General features: G+C 36.5%; 1 protein-coding gene and 1 long non-coding RNA gene across 2 annotated transcripts; one reads left to right on the top strand and one right to left on the bottom strand.

Moving 5' to 3' along the window:
• Nucleotides 1-3,442: 3,442 nt before the first annotated feature.
• Nucleotides 3,443-13,217, bottom strand: LOC146935210 (uncharacterized). Its single transcript, XR_015030154.1, has 3 exons — nt 12,702-13,217; nt 11,947-12,008; nt 3,443-3,772 (listed from the first exon to the last, which is right to left on the bottom strand). It is a non-coding gene; the product is annotated as an uncharacterized LOC146935210 (long non-coding RNA).
• A 901-nt stretch (nt 13,218-14,118) lies between these two features.
• On the top strand, nt 14,119-16,598 carry LOC146935209 (pectinesterase-like). The gene is made up of 3 exons (XM_085750360.1): nt 14,119-14,786; nt 15,199-15,528; nt 15,772-16,598. The coding sequence occupies exons 1-3, from the start codon at nt 14,228-14,230 to the stop codon at nt 16,464-16,466; spliced, it is 1,584 nt and encodes a 527-aa protein (XP_085606486.1). The 5' UTR covers nt 14,119-14,227; the 3' UTR covers nt 16,467-16,598.
• Nucleotides 16,599-17,555: the final 957 nt, after the last annotated feature.

The raw sequence follows: 17,555 nt of genomic DNA, 5'->3' as shown, positions 1-17,555 counted from the left end.
ACCCCTTATCAACTTGCTATTGGTAAGGAACCAAATATCTCTCATTTAAGAATTTTTGGTTGTGCAGTATATGTACCAATAGCTCCACCACAAAGGACAAAAATGGGTCCTCAAACAAGGTTAGGAATATATGTGGGGTATGAATCACCATCGATTATTAGATATCTTGAACCTTTAACAGCTGATGTTTTTCAGGCAAGATTTGCTGATTGTCATTTTGACGAAACAAATTTTCCAACATTAGGAGGAGAAAATAAATCATTGGAAAATGAAATAACATGGCATGTACCACATTTATTACATTTGGACCCATATAATAAATCATGGGAAAAAAATGTAAAGAAAATAGTACACTTACAAGATTTAGCAAATCAACTGCCAGATTCATTTACTGATTTAAAAAGGGTGACAAAGTCACATGTACCAGCTGTAAATGTCCCAGCTCGGATTGAGATGTCGAAACTAAATGATGTAGCAAGTACATCAAAGGCACGCTTAAAGCGTGGCCGACCTATAGGTTCCAAAGACAAAAATCCCCGAAAAAGAAAAGGAACAGAAAAGGTGAATATGATTGAAAGTGATCTTGAAAAGACACTAGATAGTGATAAATCTGACAATGAAAAATGTGCTCTCGAAAAAGCACAAGATGATGATAATGAGATCATTGATAATGGAACTGAAAATAAGAATGATCTCGAGATTTCAATTAATTATGTTAATACGGGAAATTTGTGGAGCCGAAAAGACATAAATATTGATGAAATATTTTCATTCTCCATTGCATGTGAAATTACAAATGAAAATGATGATCCTGAACCCAGATCTGTCAATGAATGTCAAAATAGACATGATTAGAAAAACTGGAAAGATGCAATAGATACTGAATTAAAGTCTCTTAAAAATCGAAAAGTATTTGGGCCTATTGTGGCTATACCTGAAGGAATGAAACCTGTTGGGTATAAGTGGGTTTTTGTAAGAAAACGAAATGAAAAAAATGAAATTGTAAGATACAAGGCCCGTCTTGTTGCACAAGGTTTTTCCCAACGACCAGGTATTGATTATGAAGTAACATATTCTCATGTTATGGATACCATTACTTTTCGTTATTTAATTGGTTTATCAGTATTTAATAATCTTGATATGTACCTTATGGATGTTGTTACTGCTTATTTATATGGCTCACTTGATAATGATATATACATGAAAATACCGGAAGGACTTAAGATGCATGATACATCAAAACCAAGAGAAATGTATGCAATTAAGTTGCAAAGATCATTATATGGATTAAAACAATCCGGATGCATGTGGTACAATAGGCTAAGTGAATATTTACTTAAAGAAGGCTATGAGAATAATCCAATTTGCCCTTGTGTTTTTATAAGAAAAACAATATCCGATTTTGTAATAATTGCTGTTTATGTTGATGATTTAAATATCATTGGAACTACTAAAGAAATTAAAGAAGCAAGAGAGTACTTAAAGAAAGAATTTGAAATGAAAGATCTGGGGAAAACTAGGTTTTGCCTTGGTTTACAAATTGAGTATACCAAAAATGGTATATTGGTACATCAATCAAATTATACAGAAAGAGTGTTAAAAAGGTTTAACATGGACAAGGCAAACCCTTTGAGTACTCCAATGATGGGAAGAACACTTAACATTGAAAAGGATCCTTTTAGACCTAATGAAGATAATGAAAAGGATCTTGGCTCTGAAGTGCCATATCTAAGTGCCATAGGGGCACTCATGTACCTTGCTAACTGTACAAGACCTGATATAGCTTTTGCAGTGAATTTACTGGCGAGATTCAGCTCATGTCCTACAAAGCGACATTGGAAAGGAATAAAACATATATTTCGATATATTCGAGGTACACCTGATCTTGGTTTGTTTTATTCTAACTATACAAAACCAGTTTTGCTTGGTTATGCAGATGCAGGATATTTGTCGGATCCACATAACGCTAAATCACAAACTGGATATGTATTCACATATGGTGACACTGCAATATCATGGAGATCTCAAAAGCAAACACTTGTAGCAACTTCTTCAAATCATGCTGAAGTAATAGCCCTTCATGAAGCAAGCAAAGAGTGTAGATGGTTACGTTCGGTTTTGCAACATATCCAATGGGCGTCTGGTTTAACAGTTGATAAGAATCCAACAATCTTGTATGAAGACAATGCTGCATGTGTTACTCAAATGAAAGAAGGTTACATCAAAAGTGATAGAACCAAACATATCCCTCCTAAGTTCTTCTCATTCACACAAGAACTTGAAAGAAACAAAGAAGTGAATATTCAATATATCCGTTCGAGTGATAATGTAGCAGACCTCTTCACAAAGGCACTCCCTACATCAGTTTTCAAGAAGCACATACGAAGTATTGGAATGCGTCAGTTTCGAGACCTTTAAAGAAGTATAATATGTGTTTGGTTGAAGGGGAGCATAATGTTGTACTCTTTTTCCCTTATTAAGGTTTTTATCCCAATGGGTTTTTCCTAATAAGGTTTTTAATGAGGCAACATATGTTTCAATCAAATTATCCTCAACAAGACTTCAATGGAGCACCATGATAGATATTTCAAAGGGGGAGTGTTATAATAAATTATATAGACATAATTATTATAGTTGAAATATAGACATAATTATTATAGTTGAAATATCTATCCAAATTGTCAACTTACAATAGTAAGTGATAATTACCTATTACCTAGGTAAATGCCAAATTAGAATAGTGAAACAAATAATTTCACACATGTAATAGTGGTAAATTTAGTAGTATAAATACCACACTTTGGTCCATGTAAAAATACACCAACTTTTGAGAAATCAAAATATATTATCATACTTCCTTCTCTCTTGATTTACTTAGTTTGGTAAAGTAGTAATTTATATAATCTTATTAGTTCATTAATATCATAAAATAAGTATTTAAAAATCTAAAATCTTTAACAATAACCAATTTGTATAGCTATCACAAAAGGAATAATACGATCCATCAACAAAAACAAAAAAATGATTAATTTATTTGAGCCTATCAAGTACATTTGAAACTATGTGCGTTTATATGGATGGATTTCTCACATGCATCTGACATACTAAAATTGATTATCTCAATTGAAATCCTCTTCTTTTTTTTCAATTGTTGCATCTCAACCATCAAATTCAATCTCTCAATCGGTTCTTTTTCAATGTAGTTCGGTTTTTGTTTTTGGTTCTTTCAAACAATCATAATATTAGATTTGGTTTCCTTCAAGACTATAAAGAATCTCCTCAAGTTTTTTAGAATAAATTGTTATGGAAAATTTCATCAAAACACCACGTTTCCTTCGTGTAATTTCTCCACAAATAACTGCAATATAACAAACTAGCAATTAGAAATCTAGAAATAAACTAGAACCAAGGTTATGAACAACCAATTGTGACAAGAATTTAATGATTTTAGCCTACAACCTAGGTATATAATTTTCGCAATGAATGAGTGCCCAATAAGATCCTCAAATTTATTTTTCAATTAGAGGCCAAACAGCAGAGGATTTCAAGCAATATTAATATTGCTTTTATGATAATTACATTAGAAATCTTCTTTTCAATGAAGAAAAATATCATAATGCCTACAATCAATTGATAGTTTTGCTAAAATTGAAACTAATATTGCTACTAGCAGTTCACAGAAATAACAGCGGGATTGAAGACCACGGAAGCATTTTTGAATCCCAAGTGTTGCCTGCAAAAACTGTTTTCTCTTATCCTCCAGTGCACCGGTCTACAAAACAAACCAGAGCACATGAATAACAAGGTAAACAAAAACACAATATGCAAGACTATAAAAAATCAAATTTTTGTTTTCTTTCAACAGTCCTAATATTTGATTTAGTTCAATTTTTAGCTCCTTTTTTCAACTGTCCTAATTATTCATTAATAATAGCAAATTGTTACAGTTGGGGTCACAAGCAAGCTATGGCAGCACAGTAACAAAAAAAATCATGAGGCTGGATAATGAGTGAAAAAAACGGATAGCCATGAAAATCAAGACTACTTCCTACTAACCATTTACGCATACCACTACCTCACAATCAACACCAAGGTACGAACAGTCGGAGGTTCCTGGCAAAACTCCAACCGCTGATGTCCTAAAATAACAGCAGCTGCTGCCACAGTTGACCGCAGCAGCACATACCAGCAGCACAAAAGTGAAGAAAAAAAACCCCCACACCCGAGACAAAAAATGCCACCAACTACCACGGCCACAACATCTATTGTTAAGGATCGGAACAAGATGGAGCCACCCTCAACAGAGCTTAACTCTCACGCAAAATGTTGCCTCAACAGGCACTCATTCGGATTCCAACTCCATTCATGATACAAGCAAGTCGGAATTTCTAGTCTAGTCAAACACCACCTCCATGACACCTTAATATCCTCCACAATAGATACCACATCAATCGGCTCATTCTTTGAAGGCATCAAATTACATTCAAACATATTTAACTTGGTCCAAGCTTACCTCAACTCTAAACTCCATTAGTAGCTCCTTCATTGATGGTTGAAAATGCTTCGGACCAGTCATTCTAATGCACTAAGTAACAACACATAACTACTTCCTAAAATATTAGGAGTTTATTTGAAACATGACTATAAATGGTATATGACAATCCTTACAAAAAAAAAAAAAAAACTGAACATAAAAACTGTTAACAACCAAAGCAAAATCTATCAGCAGTTAGCACAGTTACCAAGTAACTTTCTGATACTTCTAAAGCAATAACCAAAGCTTCAGTGGCGGAGCCAGAAAAAAAAAAAGCTCGGGTGGGCCACTAAAATTAATTATAACATATAAACACAAATTAAAGTTGTAATAAGCATTAAGTACGAGGTTGAAATGACGGAGTTTGACTAAAAAGTTAAGATGGATGCTTAAATAATTACGTATTTAACAACCACTATAAATTATGAAACCTTTTTGTACACTATAAATTATGAAACCTTTTTGTACATTACGACTGTTAACTGAGAGAATTGTCAGTTGACATGACAATATGCCAAGTATAAGCATCACAAAAATCACGTATGCCACTTTTGAAACCGCGGAAAACTATAAACGTTGAAAAAATTGTTTAAAGACTTCCAAAATAGACCTATAATTGAATAATTTAAATTTTTCGGGTGGGCCACAACACCACTTTGCGGGAATTTAGATCAACCAAAACCTAAAACAGACACAAAATTGTATAAAATCTCGCAAAGTAGACATATGATCGCTAATTTTTTAATTTTTTCGGGTGGGCCGTGGCCCACCCTAACCCATGAAGGGCTCCGCGCACCGCAAAGCTTCAAATGAATAAATTTTAGAGGAAAACAAAACCTTTACCTTGACAAAGTGAAGTAGGAGAGCTGAAGAAGTGTGAACGGCGAAAACCACAACAATCACAACTACACCACCAAAGGAAAACCAAAACTACATCAACCAAAAGTTCCATGAGGCCGTGAACTAAAACGCAAATACAATGAGGTTCATTGGACAAGTACAGACTCCACTACAATGCTATAAAGTCTAAAGAAAAAACCTGCAACAAATATCCTCTCTGTACTAGAAGATAGACACACCACTAATACATAAAAGCCAAAACACAAGAACTCCAATGCTAAGTAAGTTCCAATATACAAAAATCAGAGAAACTAAATAGGTCTTTATGGATTTTTCTAATAGTTCCTTTGCTTTTAACTCTAGTACTATCCTCAATTGTATCCACCCTAATAACTAGTGGCTGCTCATGTCTTCTCTTTGTATGACATAACCAAACAAGGCAACGTTCAATGAAGTCTAGCCCCTCTTGTGAAAAGACAAAATACATAGAACTGGCTTCAAATTTGTGGTTTTGAGAAATAGAGAAATCGTGACACGATTTCATCAACGTGTCACGATTTTGGCTATGCCGAAAGCATGTTTTGCTGGTGTATAATCGTGGCACGATTTTGGGAAAACGTGACACGATTTTCGGCTTGCTGGGCACGTTTTCAGGATAAGGTTGGTCGTACCTTGGGTCGTACGTATCAAACGTGTCACGATTTGGACAAACGTGACACGATTTTGACAGTTGAAGACTGCTATATAAGTGTTTCTTTGCAGATTTTGAAGGAGAGCTTGAAGAGAGAGAAACTTGGATTACAAAGGAGGTAACTTTAGGGTTGAGTGTCTTTGTAGTGAGGATCTCTTGGGTTGGGAAACATTGTAAACACCTTGGGTAGTGAGATTTCACCATTGGAAGGATCAAAAGCTTCCTTTTGTGTTTTCTCTTAGGATTCATTGTGAGTGTGGGTGACATGAAAATGGGTAGAAATTAGGTCTTGTTCTTTTGTGAGCTTTTAAGCTAATTTCTTGTAACCCATTTGTATCACTTTCATCTTAGTGGATTGGAGGGCTGCTCTCTCCCCCAGAGTAGGTCATATTGGACCGAACTGGGTTACCATCTTGGTGTGTTTGTTTCTTTCTTTCATTGCTTATCTTTATTGCTTTGATTATGCTTGTGGTGTTGCTCTACACTTAGATTTAGATCTGTTTTTGTTGTTGTTGCTTGGAGACACTTTATCTATTGATTACCACTTCCTTTGCTCCACACATCTTTGTTATTCATTGGTGTGATTTTGTCCGAATTCACAACAATTGGCGCCCACCGTGGGGCATAGGCGTGAATTGGTAAAGTTGGTATCATGGGTTCAAAGTGGGACATCGAGAAGTTCACCGGAAGTAATGATTTCGGGTTGTGGAAGGTTAAGATGCAAGCGGTTTTGACACAACAAAAGTGTGTAGAAGCATTGAAGGGTGAAGCGGCGATGCCGGCACATTTGACACAAGCGGAGAAGTGTGAGATGATAGACAAGGCAAAGAGTGCCATTGTTTTATGTCTCGGAGATAAGGTTTTAAGGGATGTCGCGAGGGAGGCTACCGCGGCGTCGATGTGGGCTAAGTTGGAGTCATTGTACATGACGAAATCGTTGGCTCATAGGCAACTCTTGAAACAACAACTTTATTCATTTAGGATGGTGGAGTCTAAAACAATCTCGGAGCAATTGGCGGAATTTAACAAAATTCTTGATGATTTGGCCAACATTGAAGTTAATATGGAAGATGAGGATAAGGCTTTGTTGTTACTTTGTTCATTACCAAAGTCTTTTGAGCATTTCAAGGATACCATCCTTTATGGTAAGGAGGGCACCACTACTTTGGAGGAGGTCCAATCGGCTTTGAGAACCAAGGAATTGACCAAGTTCAAGGACTTGAAGATTGATGATGGTGGTGAAGGCTTGAATGTTACAAGAGGGAGAAGTGAGCAAAGAGGAAAAGGCAAGGGGAAGTCGAGGTCCAAGTCTAAGTCCAAGGGCTTTGACAAATCAAAGTATAAATGCTTTCTTTGTCATAAGCAAGGTCACTACAAGAAGGATTGCCCGGATAAAGGGGGCAATGGTAGTTCTTCCGTTCAAGTTGCGGTGGCGTCCGATGAAGATGGTTATGAGAGTGCGGGTGCACTAGTGGTCACAAGTTGGGAACCGGAGAAGAGTTGGGTTTTGGACTCGGGATGCTCTTATCACATGTGTCCTAGGAAGGAATATTTTGAGACTTTGGTTCTAAAAGAAGGAGGAGTTGTTCGACTCGGAAATAACAAAGCGTGCAAAGTCCAAGGCATGGGCACCGTTCGTCTAAAGATGTTTGATGGCCGTGAATTCCTTTTAAAGGATGTGAGGTTTGTTCCCGAACTTAAGCGAAATTTAATTTCCCTTAGCATGTTTGATAGTCTAGGTTATAGCACTAGAATTGAGCATGAGGTTTGTAAAATTTCGCATGGTGCATTGATTACGGTTAAAGGGTCTAAAATGAATGGTTTATACATTTTAGATGGTTCCATAGTAATTGGTAATGCATCGGTAGCTAGTGTAGTACCTCATAATAATTCCGAATTGTGGCATTTGAGATTGGGGCATGTTAGTGAAAGAGGTTTAGTTGAACTAGCTAAACAAGGTTTGCTAGGAAAAGATAAATTGGACAAGCTAGAATTTTGTGAGCATTGCATACTAGGCAAGCAACATAGAGTGAAGTTTGGTAGTGGTATGCATCATTCTAGTAGACCTTTTGAGTATGTGCATTCGGACCTTTGGGGTCCTTCCAAGACTCTTACTCATGGAGGGGGTTCCTATTTTCTTTCCATCATTGATGATTATTCTAGGAGAGTGTGGGTCTTTGTTTTGAAAAACAAAAGTGACACCTTTGAGAAGTTTAAGGAATGGCACACTCTCATAGAAAATCAAATGGGAACTAAACTAAAAGGTTTGAGAACTGACAATGGCCTGGAGTTTGTTTCAGAGCAATTTAATGAGTTTTGCAGGTTAAAAGGAATCAAGAGGCATAGAACCGTACCGAGAACACCGCAACAAAATGGTCTTGCTGAACGGATGAATAAGACCCTTTTGGAGCGGGTGAGGTGCATGCTTCTAGGAGCTGGGTTACCTAAGAGTTTCTGGGGTGAAGCAGTGACAACTGCTGCTTATTTGATCAATAGATGTCCATCAACGGGAATAGACTTCAAGACACCTATGGAGGTATGGAGTGGGAAACCGGCAGATTACTCCTCTTTGAAGGTTTTCGGAGCTTTGGCATATGCGCATATCAAGCAAGACAAGCTTGAGCCTAGAGCTTTGAAATATGTCTTCATTGGTTATCCGGAAGGTGTGAAGGGTTACAAGTTGTGGAAATTGGACTCTTGTGGAGGATCAAAAGTCTTGATTAGTAGGGATGTTACCTTTGATGAGACCCGTATGGGGATGAAGTGTAAAGACCTAGAGACTTTAGAACCGGAAACAATGGTGGAGGAAACTCAGTTTGAGGTGGAGCTTCCAAATGAAGAGAAAGATGATGTGGAAGATGAAGCTTCAACATCGGATACAAGTGGAACTCAACCGGTAGTGGATCCCGATTATCTTTTGGCTAGAGATAGAGAAAGGAGGACCATTACGGCACCTAGAAGATATGGTTATGCGGACTTGGTGTGTTTTGCTCTAAATGCGGCTGAAGATGTGCAAGACTCGGAGCCTAGAAACTTCAAGGAGGCATTTGAGAGCAAAGAAAGCAAGTATTGGTTGAAGGCGGTGAATGAAGAGATGGATTCATTGGAAAAGAACCAAACTTGGAAACTTGTGAAGCTACCTAAACACCAAAGGGTAGTTGGATGCAAGTGGATCTTCAAGAAAAAGGAAGGTATTCCGGGAGTTGAAGGTCCTAGGTACAAAGCAAGACTTGTGGCCAAGGGTTTTACTCAAGTGGAGGGGATCGACTACAATGAGATCTTCTCACCGGTGGTGAAACATTGTTCCATAAGGATACTTATGGCTATTGTGAATCAATTCAATCTTGAGTTGGAACAAATGGATGTAAAGACCGCTTTCTTACATGGTGACCTTGAAGAGACAATCTACATGGAGCAACCGGAAGGTTTTGTGGAGGATAAGTCTAAGGTATGTCTTTTGAAGAAATCTTTGTATGGGTTGAAGCAAAGCCCAAGGCAATGGTATCGTCGGTTTGATGAATTTCTTTTGAAGACCGGCTTTGTGAGAAGCGGGTATGATTCTTGTGTGTACATGTTGAAGAGGGGTGAGAAAGTCATTCTCTACCTTCTTCTATATGTGGATGATATCTTGATGGCAAGCTCTAGCAAGGATGAGATTGTGAAGCTCAAAGAAAAGTTAAATGGTGAATTTGAGATGAAAGATCTTGGTCCGGCAAAGAGAGTTCTTGGAATTGATATCTTGAGGAATCGTGACAAAGGTGAACTTTTCTTATCTCAACTTAGTTATTTGAAGAAGGTGGTGGAGCGTTTTAGAATGACAAACTCTAAAACCGTGAGCACTCCCTTGGGTCACCACACAAAGTTGTCCATAAAACAATGTCCTCAATCCGAGGATGAGAAGCAAGCGATGGAAAGTACTCCCTATGCAAGTGGGGTTGGAAGCATCATGTATGGAATGGTTTGTAGTAGGCCGGACTTAGCTTATGCGGTTAGCATTGTGAGTCGGTTTATGGCAAATCCGGGTATTGTGCATTGGCAAGCTTTGAAGTGGGTGTTGAGGTATTTAAACGGGTCTTTGAAGTGCGGTTTGAAATACACAAGAGCAGCTCAAGATGAAGATGCTTTGGAGGGGTATGTTGATGCGGACTATGCGGGCAATGTGGACACAAGAAAATCTCTATCGGGTTTTGTGTTTACTCTTTATGGCACGGCTATTAGTTGGAAGGCAAATCAACAATCCGTGGTGGCATTATCTACCACTCAAGCGGAGTACATTGCCCTTGTTGAAGGGGTGAAAGAGGCCATATGGTTGAAAGGGATGATTGGTGAGTTAGGAATTACTCAAGAATGTGTGAAGATACATTGTGATAGCCAAAGCGCCATTCACTTGGCGAATCATCAAGTGTATCATAAGAGGACAAAGCACATTGACATTCGCTTGCACTTTGTTAGAGACATGATTGAAGCAAAAGAGATTGTGGTGGAAAAAGTGGCATCGGAAGAGAATCCGGCGGATGTGTTTACCAAGTCATTGCCTAGATCAAGGTTCAAGCATTGCTTGGACTTGATCAAGTTTGTTGAAGAGTAATTCCCTTTTGGAGAGAGCAGCATGGTGGTTGATGGTTAAACTGACATCATCACCAAATTAGAAGTCAAGGTGGAGAATGTTGTTTTGGCTTCAAATTTGTGGTTTTGAGAAACAGAGAAATCGTGACACGATTTCATCAACGTGTCACGATTTTGGCTATGCCGAAAGCATGTTTTGCTGGTGTATAATCGTGGCACGATTTTGGGAAAACGTGACACGATTTTCGGCTTGCTGGGCACGTTTTCAGGATAAGGTTGGTCGTACCTTGGGTCGTACGTATCAAACGTGTCACGATTTGGACAAACGTGACACGATTTTGACAGCTGAAGACTGCTATATAAGTGTTTCTTTGCAGATTTTGAAGGAGAGCTTGAAGAGAGAGAAACTTGGATTACAAAGGAGGTAACTTTAGGGTTGAGTGTCTTTGTAGTGAGGATCTCTTGGGTTGGGAAACATTGTAAACACCTTGGGTAGTGAGATTTCACCATTGGAAGGATCAAAAGCTTCCTTTTGTGTTTTCTCTTAGGATTCATTGTGAGTGTGGGTGACATGAAAATGGGTAGAAATTAGGTCTTGTTCTTTTGTGAGCTTTTAAGCTAATTTCTTGTAACCCATTTGTATCACTTTCATCTTAGTGGATTGGAGGGCTGCTCTCTCCCCCAGAGTAGGTCATATTGGACCGAACTGGGTTACCATCTTGGTGTGTTTGTTTCTTTCTTTCATTGCTTATCTTTATTGCTTTGATTATGCTTGTGGTGTTGCTCTACACTTAGATTTAGATCTGTTTTTGTTGTTGTTGCTTGGAGACACTTTATCTATTGATTACCACTTCCTTTGCTCCACACATCTTTGTTATTCATTGGTGTGATTTTGTCCGAATTCACAACATACACTATAAATTATGAAACCTTTTTGTACATTACGACTGTTAACTGAGAGAATTGTCAGTTGACATGACAATATGCCAAGTATAAGCATCACAAAAATCACGTATGCCACTTTTGAAACCGCGGAAAACTATAAACGTTGAAAAAATTGTTTAAAGACTTCCAAAATAAACCTATAATTGAATAATTTAAATTTTTCGGGTGGGCCACAACACCACTTTGCGGGAATTTAGATCAACCAAAACCTAAAACAGACACAAAATTGTATAAAATCTCGCAAAGTAGACATATGATCGCTAATTTTTTAATTTTTTCGGGTGGGCCGTGGCCCACCCTAACCCATGAAGGGCTCCGCGCACTGCAAAGCTTCAAATGAATAAATTTTAGAGGAAAACAAAACCTTTACCTTGACAAAGTGAAGTAGGAGAGCTGAAGAAGTGTGAACGGCGAAAACCACAACAATCACAACTACACCACCAAAGGAAAACCAAAACTACATCAACCAAAAGTTCCATGAGGCCGTGAACTAAAACGCAAATACAATGAGGTTCATTGGACAAGTACAGACTCCACTACAATGCTATAAAGTCTAAAGAAAAAACCTGCAACAAATATCCTCTCTGTACTAGAAGATAGACACACCACTAATACATAAAAGCCAAAACACAAGAACTCCAATGCTAAGTAAGTTCCAATATACAAAAATCAGAGAAACTAAATAGGTCTTTATGGATTTTTCTAATAGTTCCTTTGCTTTTAACTCTAGTACTATCCTCAATTGTATCCACCCTAATAACTAGTGGCTGCTCATGTCTTCTCTTTGTATGACATAACCAAACAAGGCAACGTTCAATGAAGTCTAGCCCCTCTTGTGAAAAGACAAAATACATAGAACAGACACACAGATTGATTCTTTCCTTTTGAATAAACTAGCTAGACATCCAGTAAAATCTATTAAGTAATCAACACCATTCCCGTCAATTTGTCTTAAAATTAGCAGTTAAAAATTATAAGTTCATCATCAAACAATTATGCAGCGAGGTGTGGTGATATCAAGATTGATGTGGCTAGAGATACAATTCAAAAGCAAATAATTTTCAAATTTCCACAATCCATATAGAGATAAAACTATCAATTAAGTGGTGCAATGCATTAGAGTACCTCTATTATCACTTATCAGCAAAATTGGAGTGATAGTGCAATCTTGTAGCCTCAAGCATCTTTGAAACCTCACGAGCAATCAAAGTACCAATGCAGCAAAGGTGGTGGAGCTTCATCTTCTTCATCCTCTAATCTTCTACTGCTATCCACACCCCCACCAACACCAACGTTTCTATTACTTCTTCTTTTCCTCAAAGAATCTTCATTCTCTAATTCTTCATCATCGTCCTCCTCAAGAATGGGCTTGGGCATGGGCCTAGGATCGGGCTTATTGATCTTAATTTGAGACATGGAAGCAGCATGTTGAAGAGGTGAAGGGGAGAAATCGGAAAGTGACGGTGGAGGAAGAGGGATGTCGAAGGGTTTTTGAGGTGGTACTAGTATGTAGGAATTATCACCGGCGGTGGTGCCGATGCCGATGCCCGTGCATGGTGGTTGATTGAGGATTATGACACGATGAATGGGAGAAGATAAGCAGTAAATAAAAATAATGAATTTGGGGTAAATTTGCAAATATTTAAAGTAAATTTGCAAATATTTAAAATTGGCAACTATTAAGACATTTTAAAGTTTAAATCCACAACTATTAAGACATTTTAAAGTTATTAAGACATTTTAAAGTTTAAATCCAAATGGATGGTTAGATGTGTGACAAGTCAGATGGGTAAGGAAACCCACCATAGTGGGATGGGTAACAAAGAATTTCCCTATAAAGATATGACCAATTAATTTATATTATATACATGAGCGTGTGTTGACCCCTTAAAAAAATGAACTTATGTTGACACAATTTTTGTCAAAATCGCCTACATATTTACTTCTCTTGCTTAATTTGCAAACTAAAAGCACATGGAGTACTTGTCAAAAAAAAAAAGAAGCACATGGAGTACGTACAATAACGCTCACAAAACCCTACAAGGTGAATTTGGTTACTATGTTCAAAGAAACTATCCTTCACCCAACCCTAAAATAAGTCTTCTTAATAAAAAGGATAATATATTCAATTTTCTTTAACAATATTATGCATGAATATGAAACAAATACACAACTTAAGCCAACTCATCATCTCATCAACATATTAATTTAATTATATATATAGTCACAGCCGCAAATTCCAAATTAGTGTATTTATAAGTAAGCTTAATAATGTTGATATGTGAATCCACATTAGGACACTTGTTTTTCTTGCAATAATAGTAATTAGGGTTCAACTTTCTGAATTATTAAGTAATACCATTTTTTCTAATTGATAAGATTTTATTCCTATATTCAATTAATTCTTTCTTGCAATTGCATCCACTGTCTGTATCTGTGTCATTTTTCATTATCGCTTTCAATTCATTCCACACGTTTTCACCTTCACACTCCACCTACAAAAATTTATCTATATATAGGGTTTAGGGTTTAATTCTCATAAGTCAAAACCAAAAACAAGTGAACAAAAACATCATCTATACACACATTTGTTATATGCAACATAAACTCTTATTATTTTTTAAACTCTTTAATTATTCTACAATTGAAATATGGCAATCGTTGGAAAAACATTGTTTATGCTCGTTTTCTTATCTTCAATTTTCTCAATAGCCTCATCAAGAAAAGGACCTTCCTCAAGCAACATAGATTGGTGGTGCAATTTAACACCACATCCTAAGCCATGCAAACACTACATAACACAAATGAACAATCATTTCAAACTCAAACATAGAGTTGAATTCAGGGAAATGCTTGTTCAATTAGCCTTAAAACAAGCTCTTACAATGCAAAAAGAAGCACAAGAAAATTCTCAACACCAACAAAACTCATCAGTGCATAAAACGGTTCATGGTGATTGTTTGAAGCTATTTGAAAACACAATTTTTCATCTCAGCCGCACACTTGAAGGCTTAAACAATGCAAGCAAAAATTGTTCACCAAATGATGCACAAACATGGCTCACAACTTCTCTCACAAATATTGAAACATGTAAAAGTGGAGCTTTAGAACTCAATGCTCAAGATTTCAATTTCATTATGCAAACCAATGTCATTGAGATGATAAGGAACATCTTAGCCATCAATATGCATTTCATGAAACATGACAAAGGTACTAACAATGATTTTATATTTTTCTATTTAAAATTTGGGTCTTGCTAACCAGTGCTCTGAGGGCAATGGTTAATGCTAAGAATCCATTAGTAGAAATTATGTCTTGGAAACGTAAGTTTTTACATTTGTTTTAGCAATAATTACACAACTTTTTGATGCAAAGTTACTTATTTTAGTACTTTAACCAATGCCTCAAGGGCACTCATTAGCATTCCCCTTAAAATTTAAGTATTGTACTGCTAAAAAATAATTCAATAACTTTATTTAGGAGGAATTAAATGAGAGATAAATTATTGAATGTTTATTTGGTGACATATATATATATATATATATATATATATATATATATATATATATATATATATATATATATATAGTCATACTGATCTAAATTTCTGAATCTGTTGCAGAAACAAAAGAAGAGTCATTTCCAAATTGGTTTTCTGTTCATGAAAGGAAGCTTTTGCAGTCCAAGTCTCCAGTAAAGTACAATCTTGTGGTTGCGAAAGATGGTTCTGGACAGTACAAGACTGTGCAAGCTGCTTTAAATGCTGCTGCTAAGAGAAAATACAGGACAAGGTTTGTGATACATGTTAAGAAAGGTGTTTATAGAGAGAACATTGAGGTTGCTGTTCATAATGATAACATTATGTTGGTTGGTGATGGAATGCAAAATACTATAATAACAAGCTCTAGAAGTGTTCAAGGTGGTTTTACCACTTATAGCTCTGCAACAGCAGGTGAGTTATATTCAATCTCCTTTCTCTTTTTATTTTCTTGTTATTAAAGAAATAAAATTAAATAGTGTCAAGTCAACTACTGAACATAGAAGATATAAAATAATTTCTTTGGTAAAATTTTATTTTATCTTTGAAGCTCTAAAATTTTATAATAAGATAGGTGTTTAATATTTCTTTGCGGCTTTCTTACATACAATTACTTTCATTTTTTAAAATAATCACTCTTGGATCATTTAAATTTAGGTATTGATGGACTTCACTTCATTGCACGGGACATAACCTTCCAAAATACTGCTGGTCCTCACAAGGGTCAAGCTGTGGCGCTCCGATCAGCCTCTGATCTATCTGTCTTCTACCGGTGTGCTATATCAGGCTACCAAGACACCCTCATGGCTCATGCACAACGTCAATTTTACAGACAATGTTTCATTTATGGCACTGTAGACTTCATATTTGGCAATGCCGCAGTTGTATTCCAAAACTGTAACATTTTCGCAAGAAAGCCTTTGGATGGCCAAGCTAACATGATCACCGCCCAAGGTCGAGGTGATCCATTCCAAAACACTGGAATTTCATTCCACAATTGTCAAATTAGGGCTGCATCAGATCTAAAGGCTGTGGTTGACAAGTACAAAACCTTCCTGGGCAGGCCTTGGCAACAATATTCAAGAGTTATGGTGATGAAAACTTTTATGGACACTTTAGTGAGCCCCCCAGGTTGGTCTCCATGGGGTGACACTGATTTTGCTCAAGATACATTGTATTATGGAGAGTATGAGAATTATGGACCTGGTTCATCAACAGCAAACAGGGTGAAATGGCCTGGTTATCATGTGATAACAAACCCTAAGGAAGCATCAAAGTTTACGGTTACTGGACTCCTTGCTGGACCAACATGGTTGGCTACAACTACTGTGCCATTTACATCTGGTCTTTGATCATTTGTATTGTGGTATAGCTATATCTCTTCATTAAGTCAATTATTCTACCTAGTTATTTGTAATTAAATTCATTGTAATTCTTGTAAGAAAATGTGTCAATATTCTTTAATTAAGTCAAATATTCTTTAATTTGGAAGGTTTGGAAACAAGTTTGAGGATCAACACCGCAGGTTATGTATTTCTCTTCCGTCCTTTGAATTATGTTGTTTATGACAGTTATCATGTGTAACTAAACTTTCATAAATTAGGATTGAATGATGAACATTTTTGTTGTAGTTGGAACCACATGACCTATATGAGTCCTTTTCTTAGCGCAATTCATATTATATTTATTTGTTTTATCTTGTTCTTAATGCTTTTCAAGGTCTATCCCATTTTGAATTAATTTAAGGTTGTAACTCGCTATTAACACTAATTTTTGCAGTCGTGCCTAGATTTATCAATTGCTAGTTCACTTAGACATAGGTTTTAATTATTAATTTTGTTTAACGTGCTCAAATGCTTTTGATAATATGAGATTAAACATACATATAAGGTTTCTATATTAGATAAACGGGACCTTTAACCGTAACTGGAATATTTCTACTTTGTTAAACGTCGTGTACATAATTTATAGCTCACAACTTGAATTGCTAAAAGAAGAAGCAATTGTCATCTCACTTCTATCCGAATTGAGGATGTTGAGTTTTTTCTTCAATCCATTGAAGGTCGGCTTGGAATGGAGAATTTGGCCAGCTGAACCTTCTGCACCATGTTTCTTGTAGAAATTCTTATTGTATGACAATAAGAAAAAGAAGAAGAAAAACCTTTTTTGAAGTCAGAGAGAAGAAGAAGAAATTCTTATTTAATTATAATTAAATTGGTGTTCTATTTCCTATTTTTCATCGTAAAGAGAATTCAAGTCATTTTATCGACATGAGTGTTCTATATCGAAAAAATTCCAATTTCCGTATTAACATAGTGGTAGAAAGAATACTACATTGCGTCTAAACTTCAAACTGGTTAGCTTTAACCATGGTAATGCTCCAAAATTCTTGGTTGATAGAGAATCAAAGTAGCTAGATTTACCAATGAATCGCGAAATGC

The sequence above is a fragment of the Medicago sativa genome, chromosome 3 (genome assembly GCF_051527215.1).
Source record: "Medicago sativa cultivar Bolivia chromosome 3, Bolivia_mono, whole genome shotgun sequence".
Lineage (NCBI taxonomy): Eukaryota > Viridiplantae > Streptophyta > Magnoliopsida > Fabales > Fabaceae > Medicago > Medicago sativa.
The sequence above is the reverse complement of the archived record's forward strand: the minus strand, read 5'-3'. Positions and strand labels throughout refer to the sequence as shown.

Bases quoted from the DNA above. Each gene is read 5' to 3' on its own strand.
- LOC146935209 (XM_085750360.1), top strand. From the start codon at position 14,228: ATGGCAATCGTTGGAAAAACATTGTTTATGCTCGTTTTCTTATCTTCA. The intron at 14,787-15,198 runs GTACTAACAATG...AATCTGTTGCAG, and splicing joins TTTCATGAAACATGACAAAG to AAACAAAAGAAGAGTCATTT. The intron at 15,529-15,771 runs GTGAGTTATATT...ATTTAAATTTAG, and splicing joins TTATAGCTCTGCAACAGCAG to GTATTGATGGACTTCACTTC.